General features: G+C 39.9%; 1 protein-coding gene across 1 annotated transcript; it reads right to left on the minus strand.

Annotated features, from left to right (window-relative positions):
• Positions 1–7,601: 7,601 nt before the first annotated feature.
• On the minus strand, positions 7,602–18,232 carry NRBF2 (nuclear receptor binding factor 2). Its single transcript, XM_072423898.1, has 4 exons — positions 18,058–18,232; positions 11,531–11,615; positions 10,439–10,479; positions 7,602–8,770 (listed from the first exon to the last, which is right to left on the minus strand). Exons 1-4 carry the CDS (start codon positions 18,085–18,087, stop codon positions 8,027–8,029), a joined length of 900 nt encoding a protein of 299 aa, XP_072279999.1. The 5' UTR covers positions 18,088–18,232; the 3' UTR covers positions 7,602–8,026.
• Positions 18,233–18,521: the final 289 nt, after the last annotated feature.

Raw genomic sequence — 18,521 nt, forward strand, 5'->3', positions numbered from 1 at the left:
GCTGTTACAGTACCAAAAAAAAAGATCCTGAAGAATTAGAATTTAGTGTACAACAAAGCAAAAACGTATGTGGTGTGTGACAACACAGGTACAGAACTGTGCACTTCAGATGTGCTTTGGGGGATAACTACCTTTGCATTGCAGTGTGCTGTGATCACACAATACCACAGGGTATAGTGTGAATGATTTTTCCAACACACACACACACACACACACACACAAAAAGCAGGGTGTCATAGACATTAATAGAATGGAACTGGTATACCTGAAGGTGCAGGAACAACCCAAATGCTATCCTAATCCTATAAATTATAGTTATGGACGATACATTACAGAGGGGCCTTGATGGGGCATTGTGGCCAACACATGTATGTATGGAACCTACTGCAGAATATTACAGGCAGTATGGTATCTGTAGCTGCACCCAGGACTATGAGCATGTGACCACACAACATAACGTAACCAAAGCCATGTTCCTATAAGACACTGCTGTCCTATATGATGTATTTAGACAGGGCCCTGTGTAATTGAAAATTAGTATATAAGGAAGTGATTGGACAGCATGCACAATATAAGCATATAATATCATCAAAATTTGGTTACAAATATATATGCTCAATGGAGTAGGGTAATGATGGTATCGTGAACAGAAATAAATCCTACCTATTTAAATAGGGTGATCAGCGACATGTCAGAGACCATAGAATTCTCCACCTCCAGACGCTCCATGCTGAGCAGTGCAGTGAGGACAAAGGAACTCCAGTGTGTTCAGTAGACTGAAGGGCTGTAGAAGACAAAACAGGTGATTACTCTTCACCCACTCACAGATTACCAGTGCAGGTAAAATCTTGAATTACAGATCCTATTCCTGATTTACCCAGAAGCTGGATCTCATCATCTCTTCTATCAGTTAAAACATCTTCAGTTGCCTCTCAATATTTTTAAAACAAAATCCCAATACTCAATTTTGACCGGCTTTAGAAGGAAATAAAAAACCTAATTTGAACCATATACTGCACGCCAGTCAATGAAACATGAACTGTATGGGATGAAAACTGATCACAGACTGCACGCGGTGCTATAATAACAGCTCTCGGCCTGCCTGCACCACATCTGATGAACATCAGCTACCGCCACAAACCAACATCGGGGTATTCCATCAATGCAATGTTATCATAAGTCTTACCCAAATCACAGAGCGAGGCTCCCAGCATCATACCAATGTGATCAAAGAGATGAGGGATCTGTGACTGACTCAGGAATGAGGGGACACAAGATGAACCTTGGGGGGAAAGAACAAAATAATTAAAAAAATCAGAAGGGTTGAACAATTTGTTTTAGGGAATGTAACAAAATCATGATTTACAATTATTACTTTAAAAAGCGTAGCTTTCCCCCCCTTTTTTTTACCTGGTTATCCTTATAACCGGGAACAATATAACTTTCTCTGTTTTATGTCGCTGCTTAATGTAATCAGTTGGTAAGATTCTGGAAGTATAACAAAATGTTTTCCATGGTATAAATTACCAGAGCAATATGGACTGAATGGGAGACATTCTTTGCAAGAATTTACATTCACTTTGTAATCTACTTGAGCAATGGGGACATTTAAAAAACAAATGCCAGTGATTATTAGTCGTCAATCACACTGATGGAACAAATGTTCCCTGTTAGGTAACCGACATTATCAGCATGTAGTATCAGTGACACCCAAAAGGTGCAAAGCGCATTGAGAACTTTCTGTGCTGCTGGTGGAATTCACACTTAGAAATTAATCTCTAACAATTTCAGCAAGTGATCCTCTAATATATTGTATAGGCCCAGCCTTGCCCTGATAACCTAAAATCCCTGGTGTTCAGTGAGATATTTATATAAAGCAGCTCTGTGTGTCACAGCTAACATAATGAGAAATATTTGGTCACTCCAAGAACTCTGAAATTCTTTAGATACAAAATAAGGCCAAGGTGTGAGTATTTTACATTTCACTTTGCACACATAACTGGTAATGCTATATTTGCTGATCATTAAGCAATACACGATCAGATAATAACTGTAAAAACAGGATAATGAATTATAAATCAGCCCATACACATGCAAAGATAGATGCTGTATTCTGATAATCAACCAGCAGATGGCCCTCTAACCATTTTCTAGTTTGTATATTGAACAATGCATTCACTGGAGGAATGGGTGAATTGTTTTCACACTTCTATACAGCGGGGTATTTCAACCAGGGTTCCACAAGAGGTTGTTAGGGGTTCCTTGAGCAATTTGTGCCATTTATGTCAGTTACCACTAACAGAAGTGATCTTTTGGGGTATCTGTATGGGTGGCATTCTTCCCACTGAACACCGGGCTAATATACTTTAAGCTGTGAATAATGTTAGGTATAGCCGGGGTTCCCTGAAAATTATTTAATCAGATACCCACATGTTAAAAAGGTTAAGAAAGGCTGCTATAAAGAATTGGTGTTCATGTTTGCTAAATCTGTTCATAATGGACTAACTATAGCCAAGTGGGGAGTCCATTTCATTTATTACATTAGTCCAGGCTGAATCAAGCCAATTAATATTTTGCAGATATGCTGAGAATACAAATGATGAGACCACCTTATTTATTTATATGTAGGGGTAGTGAAAAAGAAACTTACCAGGATGGATGATCCCTTTAACGGGAAGTCCTTGCATATTAATGGAGCGGTTGATCATTTAATGAGAGAATAATTCTGAAGCATAAGGACCAAACTCCAGTTTTTGTGTATAAAGATAAAACTCCAAGAGTTCCAGCACTGCATGACAGTCTACGTGAGAACCCTTAAAATCTTCCCACTTGCATCATACGTAGCAGATTTTAGCAAAGGTTAATCCGTTTGGCCCTTGCTTCTATTACAATCTAGAATTATTTCACTTAGTTCCCCTTTAACAGCACCTATTAAAAAGGTTCAAAATACCGGCCATCCACAATTTTCTTTACATCTTCAATATTTTGTTTATAATGGGTTAAGAATCTGTTTTGCACTGAGACTTGGCTGACAAACGTAACATAGAAATTCAGAGAGCAGAAATAACCTCTGATGTATGAAGGACGTCTATAAATGTAATGCAGTGAGAAACATAAAAGCAGGGTAATTATATGCTATTGATAAACATATACTACTCTGTGTTCTGATAAAAGAGACCTGATTATGTATTTTTGTATATGACATAAAAGGCTGTCAGAGGCTTTGATTAAATAAAAGAGAATCTTTTTAAGACATCAAAAGAGTCTGACAAGGAGAGAAAAGTGATAGGAGATTTACCATTACAATTCTTAGTCTATTTTTTTTCCTGTGTCTGTAGTCTGCTATATGACCACTAGAGGGAACTAGAGTTCAGGATACTTTGTATGGACAGAATCATAGACTTGGCAGCAGCTCAGCAAATACATTATTTATATATTTATTGTAAGTACATATTATTCTGTACTTACAGCTCTCCAGATATCAGTGGTGCTGTTTTCCATAGAGTTAAAATGTATGACTTGCTAGAGACGGCTCTTTCCATGAAGCATTAACGACATTTTCAACAATAAAATCTATACATCTTGTGACTTCTTACCTATTGAGCCAGACAGGACCAAACAAAACATACCCAATAGCGGTGTGTTGGAGAGATTTCTTAGGTCCCGATGATGTGAAGATTGTGGGTTCCATGGTATGCTCCCAAGCATCGTACTGACCAGTTCATCCAATATCTTGGCTGCAATCATTGAACTGAATTTCCCTTATAGTATTTAGAAACCTAATGGTAAACAAGGAATATAGTGCAGCTTGTCAGGCCATAGATGTGGCGCTGCATTTTTTTCTTTGTATATGCTTAGACCAATGGCATTAAAGAAAACATCTGCAATCCTATCTACAATTCCAGCGTCTTTATAACTTCATATGGACTGAACAAAGATCTGAAATCAGCCTTCACAACTATCTTTTTTCTTCCCCCAAGCAATGGAGAGGAGGGGAGGGTGAAGTGTCCATAATCCCTAATTTTTGGGGTTTAGATTCTTTAGGTGTTCCAGCAGGACCAGAAGAAGAAAAAAAAAGCCACTGCAGAATTCAACATGGTATGAATTTTGAGAACTGGAAAAGCCTCCCTGGGATCTCCTTTATGCATTTAAGATGGAAAAAGTCCCTACATTTACATGGGCCTTCCTGCATCCAAAATACAAGATTTCCCATTCATTTTTGAAAAGCAGCATAAACATTAAATCTTGTTGGTAGGAGGACATCACCCCATTATGGAAGCTGGAGGAAAATTCAATAGAAACCCCTTTACCTTCATTAGCAGTGTTTTATTGTAAATGCTTAAACTGGCTTTTAGAAAGTAAAGAGGATCATGAACAGCAATTCCTGTGCAAATTGGGGAGGCTAAAGGTAGGGTTACTTGTGCATTTGTACAATACATTACCATTGTATGGTTGTAAAGCATTTGGAGCAGTAGGCCATCCTCTGCTTCAGGTACTCTCCTCTCTGGGCTCTATCTCAGCTATCTTACCATTAGGACTTTCAGTGCTACACATTGTAAAATCATCTGCCTTGTGCCCAGTTTTGTTGGTGCAGTGCCTGGCCCTTGGATCCCTTCTTTTCCACCTAGACCTATGGTTTTGGCCAGTTTGTTTGTCTTCCAATAGCACCCTATATCCCAATGACAACCAAATATTTCTCTTGGCTCTAGCTACATCACCAGCTACATATCCCTGACAATCCTGATGCCATCTCCTCCTTTTTGTCCTCTAATCTCTTTAAACATAAAATGGATCAAACTGAAATTGCCGATATTCTATCCTCAACCCAGGCAGTAAATGAAGCCCCTAATGTCCATGTTTGTCCCAGGCCTGGGATAGTAAAACAATGAATCAACATAGTAGCCTCCTGTAGTATTCTTACTACATTTTTAATTTGAGTTTCTATCTGATCATTCTTCTTCCCATGAACAGCCAGGCAGATCCTGGCAAGGTCACCATCAGCTGTAGGATGACCGCTCAGTTATGTCTGGTCAGTGGGTAACGACACCGATCAGAATAGAACTGGCAGCTTTATTACTCCAACACTGGGCATGACAGACATTTAAAGCCATGTTGTATCCTCCATTTAGTTTGTGGACTGGAGTCATTCTAGGGCTCATAAAAACTGGATGCCCTTAGCAATCAGACACTTTTATTTCCTCACCCGTAAAAGGTGAGCTGGAACTTTTTAGGCCTCAATTCAATGCAAAATATGAAGTTGCTGACTATTGAAACTGGAATCTATAATTCATTCTTTAAAAAAAGAATTGAAATGAACAATATAAATCAGCAAACAGAAATCATTGACAGACCACACAGCTAATCCATGTACTTACCTTGAGCTGTGATGGACTCCATTGATTGTTATTATTACTGCTAAATTCTGGCTGTAGAAGTGGGTAAGATGCAAGAAATGATTACACATGTATAGGTGGTGAATGTCTAAGGGGTGTGTTGTAGAATAAAATGTGACTATAGTGCTTCCAGGTTTTCTAAGTGAAACTTACCTCCGATTAACACCGTCATACAAAATTCAATCATGTACGGACACAATTGCAGGCGGCAAGCAATCAGTAAAAGAATGCTGACTGGGTATTGGGTATGAAAACTGCTAAACCTGTACAGTCAGATTGCCCTAAATTTAGAACTCTGTAGGAAATGGAAAAGGATCTGGGGGTTCTGGTGGATCATAGACTTAATAACAGCATGCAATGCCAAGCTGCAATATCTAAAGTACTTTCTTGTATTAAAAGAGGAATAGACTGCAGGGATGGTCAGACCACACCTGGAATATGCAGTACAGTTTTGGGCACCAGTACACAAAAAGGACATTGTGGAATTGGAGAGAGTGCAGAGAAGGGCAACTAAACTAATAAAATGAATGGAGGAGCTCAGCTATGAGGAGAGATTAGCTGAAATGAATCTTTTCTCCCTTGAGAAGAGATGTTTAAGGGGGTATATGATCACCCTGTATAAATATATAAATGGTCCATATAAAGAACTCTCTTCCCCATTATTCACTTTGAGATCATTACAAAAAACAAGAGGGCATTCTTTGTGTCTGGAGGAAAAGAAGTTTAAGCTCTGGATAAGGAAGAGATTCTTCACTGTAAGGTCTGTAAAAATGAAAGTAGATGGAAGTAGTTTCAGCAACTACTATAGACTGCATTAAGAAAAAGCTGGATGTTTTTCTAGAAGCACAGAATATACTGGGTATTAAGGCTTTAAAGTGAAAATAACAGTGACTGTTGATCCAAGGAACATCCGATTGTACCGAGTTTTTTTTTCTACATTCCTCTGGACCAACTATGTCTTACAGGGTTTATATCTGGGATATGTTATTTCCCTAGAGGCTGAACTTGATGGACTTATGTTATTTTTCAACTTACTATGCAACTATGTACATGTACAATGTGGATGCTAATGAGATATTTATAAATGGGTGAACCTGACATTTATAACAAATTCACCTGCAGAGAGTGTTTAATGTAGAAGGTGACTGATTCACCACAAGAGATTTCCTGCTGATATAAAAAGTCTCCCACATGTTTTAGTATGGGGATATATTTTATAAAATGACACTTTTACAGAAAGTGTAGAAACAAGAGACCTCTTCTTTCCGGCATTCATTAGAAAAGCATTTGGAGGCATTGCAGATATAAACACACTTTTTTATTGTCAATCAAATACTGTCATCCAGCGTTTCTTGCACTCATGCACTGTTATAATAAGATACTGATCATTCAGTAAGTATTTTTTTAAAACAATGCTTAACACATACTTTTTTGATATACAGCAAAGTTATTTACGATGCACCCTGATTATTTTTTTTTTAATTTTTGTAAACTGATTATTTAGAATTAACATGTAATTTGGTTCCAGAAAGTAAAGAAAAAATGTACATGTCTCCTTGTTGGTTGAGGTTAAGATCTAGAAGTGCAATGTGGCACAGGTTGATACATGGGTCGTGTATACAGTACACACTCTGCCAAGTCCACCTAAAACGGCTAGATAAGTATGGTAGAAGCCGATGGGTAAAATCACCTCTAGGCTTTGAACGTCACTCAGGAACCATCAAACTCTCTGGAATTCCCTGTTCTGCCCTTTCCAGGGTCTTACTGTTTCTCTTGATGAAGTTAAGCAATGGCCTGAATGTTGCCTTAATATTAACAATACATCAATACAGTCCCTGCAGATCTTTGGACACAGATGCAGAGATTTCCCCAACACCCCCCGATAATTGCAAGGTTTCAGATATGGAGGTCTCGTCAACTCAGAAGCACACAGACCTGGGAACCTATAAAGATCTCGCCAACACAGCTCCAGGAAAATAAAACTACCTGACAACACGAGTCCTTCAAAAACCGATTACAGATGAGGGCTGAAGCTAGGCAACTAAACTGTCCATCAGTATAACTCATAACTCTCAGGGAAACAAAAAACTCCACAAAAGGAACAGACCTTGCCTATCATGGCAACAGAAGGGCAGACCCGGGATCATAAATCTCCAGTAAAATCTCTCAGAAATGTGGAAAAACAAAGCTTTACCCCACAGCAAAAAAAAAAACAACAAAACACTGTGCATAATAAAATTCATACATTCCAAATGCATGAAAGGTTAAAATACCGATAATTACTACCTTGTGCAACACAGCTTCTGCATTGTAATCATCATGGAATTATACATACCAATTATAAACTTTAGGCAAGGTTTTGGAAAAAAAAAAGTTATTCTAGGCAGTCATTTGGTTTTAGGAAAACAAGAAATAGTAATATATCTAAAATCTCTCTCGTCACTCGCTTGTAGTATTTTAGGTCTAATCAACATAGGAACTCAAGTTGAATATTTCACAGTGACTTGTCTACCAATGCTCAACCTTCTACAGTAAACTCTTACAAAGGCCCAGTGGCCTTCATGATATTGCTGCCAAGGTGGTTTTCCCTTTCCTGCGATTGTCCAATAAATCAAATCATTGACTTGGATCTTCTAGCTGTCCATATAGCCTTTAAGTCCTGTCATTTGTGATTGTATATCTTCTGGTAGCTCGAGGGGAGGAAGTTCTGGTAAGGGAATGTCTAAAGGAGGAAGATTGGGTATAGGAATGTCCGTACCCTTGCCTGTATTTGCTACAAACTTCTGCCAGGTAGGGGCTGGGCTGGGGGAAATTGCTCTTGGCTGCTGCAGGCTCCACAGCTCAGACTTCTCCACAAAATCTGTATCCGTGTCCAGGTCCTTCTCAGGGTTTCTCTGGAGTCGTGTCAGCTCAGCCCGTAGCTTCCGGTTCTCTCGCTTCAGCTTCTCGTTTTCAGCCAGGAGGGTGTCCACCAACAAGTTCAGATCTTTGATCTTGGTTGCTTGCTCTTCCAGTCTTGTTTTGTCATCTTTTGGAACGCGATTGGCCTTGTAAGGCTCCAGTGGCTCCTTCCTCTTCTGCAGTAGATATATTAAAGAGTCTGGTTCTCGGTCAAGGACACTGTGGGATTCCTGCAAACACTTCCCTGGGTTGGAACTAGATTTCTGTCCCGCAGAAACAAGTGCATTTTGGCTGTCAAAATCATCGGTAGATGATTTGTATGATGATTGCAGGTGTGCGGCGAGCTCCTTCTCTGCAGCTATTGCTTTTTGTTGAGTTCTTAGTTTCTCTTCTCTTTTGGCCCTTTTCAATCTTTCCTGAATTAAAAGCTGATGCTTTAGGTGACTCTCCCTCTGCAGTTCTAGAGACAGCTGAGCCTAGATAGGAAGATAGGAGGACAGAAATAAGTGTTATAGCAATTGTGCTCAATTATCACAACAAGTGTCAGGAGAAAGGTGAAAGGATTGGAGTCTAAAGAAAGTGATCAGTCCAGAAATGAAGAAAAAAGGATTCAGAGACCCTTTTATTGTGAAAGATATTTATATATATATATATATATATATATATATATATCTCCCCAGGGCATGGATCTCATCCTCTTACTCCATACATTTAAACCTTACCAGGGACCCTGTTGGGGTTCCATTGACACCAAAGTCAGGAATGTACAATAGAAAGCTGTAAATGTGAACTATGCCTCATAGATGATCCTAAAACAGTGGCATGTTTTCCAGAGAAGTAGTACTTAGAAATTCAGGGGCTTTTTTTTTTTTTTTTTTCTTTTTACAATAACAATTTATAATGTTCGTAAAAAATATACAAAACAAAAAAGTATATGTAATAATAAAAACATTTATACAATGATAAGGTATCAGGACTAAAGTTACCTTGTAAACACAAACATAAAAAGTCTATCTAAAACCAAGAACAAAATGCAATCTGTGTATATTGCAGATTACCAGACTTTAATTGTAATCTTCTAGATTGTAAACTCTTCAGGGCAGGGTCCTCTCCTACTATGTCTGTATCTGTCTGTCATTTGCAATCCCTATTTAATGTACAGAGCTGTATATTATGTTGGTGCTGTATAAATCCTGTTTATTATTAATATAAGTTTATAAAATAATAAAAATAATAGTAATAGTCTTCAAATATTTTATCATTATGTTATTTTTTTTCAAGCTATTTTCCCCTTTTTCTTTGCTGGTCATGCCAATAGCACAAATCATGTGCTAGGAAAGCAAGAGTCACCTGTTCTATTGTATCTATAAGGCTTTGTCATCTTAAAAGAATGTTAAATTACAAAACACCACTCATTCAAAATAAGGGAGGTGTTCTGTAGAGAACAGACAAAACTAGGAAAAGGGACCAAAAGGAACGAGATAAGAGTTCATGTTAAGGGTTCACATACAAAGTACATCTCGTATGTAAACAAATGGCATGTTCTCATGCCTTAGATATGAATCTCATCCTATACCTGTGCCTCCTTTTTTTAATTGGGATATTAGATTAAAAAAAAAAAAAAAAAGGACCCGAATAAAAAAAAGCAATGATTTCTCTACTGTCCTCCCCACAAGCTTGGACCAGACATTCACTTTGTGCAAGGATTGGGCACAGGGTTTGCATATCAACTTTTTTCTTTAAATGCATATAAAGTAGTTATATGTATTATTTGTTGTACTTTCTGCTTTAAAGCTTAACTGTATGCTCAGAAACATTCATTAACCATCTCGCCCAGTAGCCACAAAAGAAATAAACTAATTTTGTGTGCACCAAATGCCTTTGCAGTTATTGCAAAATATAATTGAAGAAGTGACATATTTAGTGTGCTGCACAAAACCTGGACAGACAGCAGGGTTGTAGGAAGGACCCAGCAGGTTCACTCACAACAGGCTGCCTCCAGAAAATTACTGAAGGATGGATAGAGGACTGGTCACCCTGGATAAAAAGACAGAGCAGTGACTGGTCTTTAATACAGGAAGATCTTGCACACAGGGAAAGTTTCACGCAGGATTCTGTGTCATCATACATTTGATAGATCTTACCTGCTCAGACTGTGTAAGTTTCTTGGCTTCCAGAAGATAAGCTGTGAGAAAGGGAAAAAAAATATGAGAAAGCAAAATGAACAGATTGCCACTAGAGGGACTTGGACATCACCAAGAGCAGCACCGGACTCTGCCCTGCCGAGTACTCTATGGTACATTATGTCATTTAGAGCTTTACAAACATCACAATACGGGAAAGCAAAATGCTGGATAACATTATTGTATAAAACAAGTAGCACATTAATACATTTCACACATAAATATACTCCTCGCTACTTGGCTTTCCATAGGTCTATTTTTACTGCCGCTATTAAAACAGACCTGTATGGACAATACGAATGCTGCCAATGCCTTTGCTCCTCCACCCTCCTTAAAAAGCGAATAATTTTGCTGTAATGCAGAATCAACAGATTGAAAACTTCCTGTGATGTGAACCCAGAATATGCAGAAGAGTAATTCTGGCTTAATTCTGCATTGTTGCTCAAGGACTGCCACTCAAAGTATCAAAAACAGAGACAGCCCATTCCCCATATTATTAATAATAATTAATAATAATAATAATAATATTCATTATGTAGTGTTGTAGAGTTGTCATATTGTGGTGAAGATAGCTGCAAAACATATGCTTTTGTGGGCAGGTGTGCCGGGAAATTCATTGCAGAATCTATGCACAGTATGGAGATAAAGTTCTCTGAAATGTTTGAGAACGGCTGTATGAGTGTGACGGATGCAGAACACTCCGGATGTCCAGCTACAGCCAGGACAACGAAAAGGATTTTCATGTAATAATGATGTGAATGCAGCGGTGCATCAGTGGCTCTGCCCTCAACGAAAAACATTTTTTGTTGATGGTGTTAAAAAGTTTTTAACAAATAAGAAAAAATAAATTAAAAGTAGGTGCAGAAACTTTTTGACCCCTCATACTATATCCAGATTACAGTATATTGGGTGTGGTGGTCAATGGGAAGAATGTCTCTTACATTGCAGGTCAGTGGGAAGAATGTCACCCTTACAGATAGCCAAAAAGATCATTTTTGCCACCTAAACTGACCTGAGGGGCACAAAGTGAATGCAAAGCAGTAAAGAACATACCAGCAGCTTTTCTGTGACAAGCGATTGCCTCTTCATATTTCCCTGTAGCCAGAAATCTGTCTGCTTTCCTGCTTTGTTGATGTGCCTGTAGGTATAAGTAGAGGATACTGGCATTAGCATTGCTCAGATGAATCATTGAAAGGTCTATTCAGTTTTCCTGTATTTTATCAATATATTCTGTTACCTGCACCAGCCAACAACAGACAATTACTAATGTAATTCAAATTGTAAAACAATACAAATAAAGCCAGTTAAGCAAAGAAACTCCCAATATATAGGTAGTCACCAGGTTACATATAGATAGATACAGATAGGGACTGTAGGTTTGTTCTTAAGTTGAATTTGTATGAGTCAGTCGGAACAGTTACATTATTTTAATAAATACAATTAGGACAGATGTTTGTCTCAACATATTATCAGGCAGCGTGGTATCGGTTACTGTATAAAATCCTGAACCCAGGAGGCGTCTGTATGTCAGATGTCCCTAACCCGGGGACTACCTGTACTTAAAACTACTAAAAGAGTACAGTAATGTTGTCATGCTGGTCTGCTTCCTCTTTTTTTTTTTTTTTTAAACTTTTAAAAGTCTAGAAGGAAATATTTCTCCAGCAGCTCTATTTTGTAACGCGTGGTATATCCACATGACACAGTCTGTTCTCCTCAGCCCCTTTAGCCAGGCACACCACCCAACACTTTTCAGTGACTGCCGGCTATTTCATGGTGGTTACTGAAAAGTTTGGTCAAAACACAGGGGCTGCCACCGGCCTACAGCTTCTTCTACTGCACAATGAAGACCATTGCTTTCAAAACAACTAATGACCATCACATGGCCAAGTACTAGACCAGTAAAAGTAGAAGTAGAAGAGGGCCCATAGGGCAGCTCTTGACATCCCTAAAAATCCACACATATTATTCAATGAACATAATGCTAAATTATTCTATCAGAGACTAAAGCCATGCAACAGAAGATGGTCAGAGACAACCCACAGGTTTCAGGAGAAGGCAAATAATCCTATAGGAGATATTAGTAAATAGGGTCCTCATGAGACAAATTTACAAAACAGCGCTACATTGGTGCCTCCTTCAGCTCCCTTAAAATTACACATTTGATATTCTTTTCAGCAAGATCGAATATAAAACCTTAAAAAGAGAAAAGGGATAGGCACCAATGTCATCAGATGATTCTGACTCCATTCTGACTGCTGCAAGTGGAAGAAGAGCTGGTACAAGGGCAAGGTGTAACCTTGCCAAGTCTCATTTCTTTATGTGAAGTCTCTTTTCCTTCAAGAAGTAAATGTTAACAGACAAAAGAAAAAGGATTGAGAAAAAGAAAAAAAGCATTGATTGTTTGGCTCTATGACCTGGTTTGGTAAACCAAATTTTAGCTAATATCTTTATTAGAAATGATCTAATTTCAGCATATCTATTATAACTTCCTGCTGTTTAATGTCGTACTGATGAATTGACAGTAGTGACTAACACATAATGATAGCTTAGCATTCTCAGTATGGTTTTCCTCTAGCAGATTTGTAGAATACAGAAAGAATGACAGCAGGACAATTTGACAGCAGCAGCCCAGGGCGCATATCAATGATTAACCCTCCCTAGCAGAAGCAAAACAAGTGAGGAACAACAGAGGAATGTCCTGCACTCAGAACATACACTACGTCATGGCTGCTGGGAAGTACAGGTGTTCGTACAACTTCCCAAGACATTTTATCAATATCAATGACAGGCTGCACATTGCACAGCACACTCATCAACCTCTGCGTCTGGAGGACATCTCACTTTTTTTCTAAAACCAATCTGACATCCGCTAAGAAAAGTAACCGCTCCCTACACTATTCCTGCCCAATAGGTCAATGTCTGTGATAACTACGTAATGTATAAGAAGATATCTGGTAAAACCCAGCACTTTATTATTAGAAAAGACCTGCAGAAGTCCTTACAAACCTTTCCGTGTGCTGGCAGTCAACACATTTTGTATGACAGATTTCTTCCCTGGAAATGAAAAGCAATAAGCCTACAAAAGGTAGAAATGCTTCTAGCTAAATGCTGTTTTTACATGGCAGCCCTGTTAGCGAATGTTTACCCAATGGGAGTTTTAAAGAAATACTGAAAAAATAAAAGAAGGATGTGTATTGATCCTTTGATCTCTATGTCCTTGAATTTTTCCTGGGCAGGAGCTTCCTATAGTAAAGACCAGTCACCCTGCGCGTCTTTATTGTTATTGTTCCAGAGTATTTGTATAGCGCCATGATATTATGCAGCGCTGTACAACGTCCATTGTCGTGACACTAACTATCCCTCAAAGGGGCTCACAATCTAATATCCCTATCATAGTCTTATGTCTTAAATACAGGCTAAAGACAATTTTGGTGGGAAGCTAATTAACTTTTTGTGGATGTGGGAGGAAACCCACGCAGACACATGGAGAACCTGCAAACTCCATGCAGATAGAGTCCTGACCAGGATTCGAACCAGGGACCTAGCCCTGCAAAGGCTGGAGTGCTAAGCCCTGAGCCATCGTGCTATCCTTGTGCAAGGAGTCTTGAATCCGTCCCATACAATATTATACAGGAAGCCCATAGCAAGAGGACCTTCTAGGTCCCCACAACATCTCTAATCGCTGCACAGTGATGATATGATTGCGTTTACAAAATATACTGTTTGGTTGTAAAGACATAAGGCATAAACATAGCTGTGTTCCCACCAAACCCTTTCAGCCTGGTGCCCAATCCAGGACCTTTCTGTCACCAACCGGCTACTTCTGGGTGGTGGCAATACATGGGCCACCATCTGCCTATAACTACTTCCTACCCAGCCTAAAAGAATTTCTGGGGAGAATACTGCAAGGTGAATGCATCTTATGTGGCTATCAAAGTATATTTATTGGATGAATGTTTGAGTCCAGGGTTCAGCTTCGAGCAACAAGACCTTTAATAACGGAAAACACCAAACAGCTAGCAGCATGCAAAACAAAAGAGGAACACATCATATAATAGAAATCCCCTTTAAATGTTTGTTACAAGTTTGCCTATCCAGCTGGGTTACTAGATAACATTGTGATACAGAGCACCTGTACATGTCCAATGACTATAACAGGGATTACCCTATGTTCTAGTTGTGGCTGGTGAAGGAAAGGAGGGGAGCGTATGACCACTATATTAATCTTAAAAATATAATCAGACAATTCATTAAAAAAGACCATGGGACCCCCAAATGACAAGAGTTTGAACTGGAACACTCTGTATGAGTTGTCCAAACTATCTCGGGACATTTTATTCCAACTGACAACAACGCTTAAAATTGTTTCAAGAATTAAAAAAGACAAACCTTGTCTACAGCAGAAAATCAGCTTTTACTAGAAGAGATTTTTAGGATCATCCACATGAACTGTGGGAGCATCTGCATATTAGGGTGAAGGTATCTTCGAATGTACCCTCCCCCAGAAGGGACATCTTCATTGCTGCTGCCATCTTTTCCAATTCTTCTTACACATCTGACCCTTTCCTTCGTCTTTGACCACTGCACAACCAGTGAAGATGAAACTTCCCCCACACACTTCAATTAATTAAATCACAAACATGCTAGTAATTCCTATTTTCCTTGCTCAGTATCGCTTTAAATCACTTGCCACTCAAGACATAACTACAAGTTTAGTTTAAATCCCCCCATCTCCACAATATACTTACCTTTCCTTTCGTGCTGCTCTTTTTAGAACCAGGGGTTTAAGCGGATATCAGGAACGTGTGACCTTCCCAAATTAACTTTCTGACCTGGTAGAAATATACAACCCATCTGCTCTCATCGCTCCTCCAATGACCTAATGACTTCCTCACTCATAACCTCATCACACGCATGACTCCCAAGACATTTCAAGAGCTGCCCCAGCTCTCTGGAATGGTCTTCCTCCTCCTTTTCGGTTCCTACTTTCTGTTCCATTAAAAGAGCACTCAAAACCCATCTTTTCAAACTTGCCTACCTGTCTTCTTCTGTATTTTAAAACCCTCACTATTTCCCTCCATTATATATCTCCCCTCCTAATGTGTGTTACTTCCCCCACCTCCTAGAATGTAAGCTCCTCGGGGCAGGGTCCTCCTTCCTCCTGTGTCATTGTCTGTATTCGTCTGTCATTTGCAACCCCTATTTAATGTACAGCGCACTATGTTGGAGCTAAATAAATCCTGTTTATTAATAATATTAATATGGGGTGCTGTAGTCTGGTGCACAAGTTTACTTTAAAGCATACCTAAACTCAATTTTTACTTTACAATAAAGGGTAGGCAACCCTTTTATTTAAGGAAAACATTTTGTTTGTTTTTTTTTGTTTTTAAAGTGCAATAACGTTGTTGTCAATCTTACACAAGCTCATCTGCCTGTGTGAATATGTCTGGCCAAGTTCCTAACACATGCAATTACTGCATCCTTATTCTTCCAAGGAGAAACACACAGACGGGCGGACTGTCTGGCCTTTGAGATATATTTTTATCTGTGTACTGGGCTAGGATATAGCTGTGCCCTGCAAAGCAACCACCTAAAGCTGCTCAGACTTGAAATACAATCTAAGAACAAGGATTACAATATTTATTTTCTCCTGTATTAAGTCTTTACAAAGTGACTAAAACGAGTACCATTAACAACTAGAATCCTTCTTATCTAAAAACTGGATAATGATAATTGGGGAGGACAGAACCACGTAAGCTATGTACACATGCTAAGGGGTGCTGAATCAATCTGAAATGTGTACAGTGGTCCCCTGACATTGTTCATCAAGCCGTCACAGTTTATTGATAAAGACTGAGCAGGAACAAGAATGATCACTGGGCACTCCTATGGATGATCACCTTCCTGCCCTCTTCATAGAAGAGAATAGTGCTGTGTGTACAGCGCTCGTTCCTTCATCTATCACTGGAAATGGTCATGAAAGATCATTTCCAGCAACAATCATCTGATGTCTGTATGGGGTTTAGACATGAGAATTTGTAGAATCCAGCTATGTAGAAGCCAGCCACAGCAATGGATGTGAATTGGCATGAAAAACCCAAATACAGGGATCTCCCCAGCGCACCACCCGGCTGTTTTTGATTGGTTACTGAAAATTTGGGTCACAATACAGAGGCTGCCACCCACCTACATCTTTTCCTATCCAACTATAATACTGAAATATATTGTCCCTGCCTCTTCCAAGGGAGCAATAGATATAAAGGTTGTGGATGTAATGCAGGTCGTGTTCTGTCCAACATGATGCTTGAAGGTTTTCACCAAACCTGAAAAAGTGCTTGCCAGGCCTCCAACACCTAAGAACACTATTCCTAAAAGTGAGCACAGCCAGGAAACGGCAATCAAAATGGACTGCACAGCAAGAAGAGGCTATTATTATTATTATTATTATTAAACGGGATTTATATAGCGCCAACATATTACGCAGTGCTGTACAATAAACAGGGGTTGCAAATGACAGACAGATACAGACAGTGACACAGGAGGAGCGGACCCTGTCCTGAAGAGCTTACAATCTAGGAGGTAGGGGAAAGGGTCATTTATAACACAAGCCCTAGGGATCACACAAACAGGTGTTCTAGCCATTTGCATTCATCAAGCTGCGTTCCAAGACGGAGTTTTACCTGCTTCGTCCAAATGTGTCTTAAGGACATGCCTCCCCTCCCCCCAAGCAAAACACAAAGGCGTCCTTGAATTGCGATGTGTACAGCTCAATAAAAACCAACATAACTTTGCAGACATTTGTTACACCCAGGGAAACACACCAATCAATGTGATCCCCAAGGATGATTTTGGATGAGCGATTCTGCCCCCTGACCTCACCTTACTGAGACAAGGACCAAGATCACCTATGTTTTCCTAAAGAGAGAATTTATTTCTAACCTGAGAATTGTGCAGAACTGCATTGGCTTAAATGTCTGCCCCACCTTGGGGATTCTGGTCATGTGTTGCACTGACGCTGCTTTTGACACCGACTTGTCTCTATTCCTGCACCGCCAATCCTTCATTGGTTTCAGTTGCACAGTTGGTAAAGAATATTCAGGATTGATCATTTTCAGGGGTGGCAAATACCAGGTTCCCCCTGCTCCACACAGTGGTTCGGTCTGCTGACAACAATATTGTTACTGCGTCTTGCAGTGACATTGGTACCAAAGGAAGAAACCACTGCACAGAGCGATGGGGGGGGCAGGCTTCTGACATTGCTGTAGACTCTCTGGGAAGCTTAGCACCTCAGTACAGTGAGAACAATAGACAATAGGGGGGTTTATAGTTTAGGATTTTTATACCTTCTAAACCCTAAAACATATGGGGCCACCCAAACCAAGACCTCACACAGCTACTGACCTCCAGTCACCTATAGGTCACCATGGTAACCTTTATGGCCTCCCAGGGATCCGTAGTCTCCTCTACATCCCATAAACACAGCCAGCCTCGCTCTGTGCCCCCCGGCCAGGCCTGGACCGAACAGCTGTCAGGGAGCCCGGTAGGTGATATGCAGGCAGGGGTGAACACAGAACACTCACCAGGTTCAGAGGACTCTCCATCACTTCCATAGAGCCCGCTAGAAGGGAGAGTGGCGGCTCATCAGGCCTCGCTGTCCCCGCGTCTCTTGGGGGGAATCTCGGGCTCGGATCCCGGCTCTGTCAACACAGACAACAGCTTCCACTGCAGCATCAACAACAACTTCCTGCTCAGGCCCCGCCCTCGGCCTTTCGTCACACTCTTGGAGGCCGGAACGCCTGTGACAACAAAAAAGAGGCGGCGCTACATGCAGGGGTCAGGTGGATGGGTTGTTATGGATACAGTGGCGGCGTCCTGCGCTGGAAGCAGTGCCGGCCACTAGATGGCGCAGTGTTATAGAACGAGTACTTATTTAAAGGGCGAATACACATTGTTATTAGTAAAACTGTTATTATTATTATTAAATAGGATTTATATAGCGCCAACATGTTACGCAGCGCTGTACAATAAATACATTGTGTAGAAA

Source organism: Pyxicephalus adspersus, chromosome 10, assembly GCF_032062135.1.
Source record: "Pyxicephalus adspersus chromosome 10, UCB_Pads_2.0, whole genome shotgun sequence".
Classification (NCBI taxonomy): Eukaryota; Metazoa; Chordata; class Amphibia; order Anura; family Pyxicephalidae; genus Pyxicephalus; species Pyxicephalus adspersus.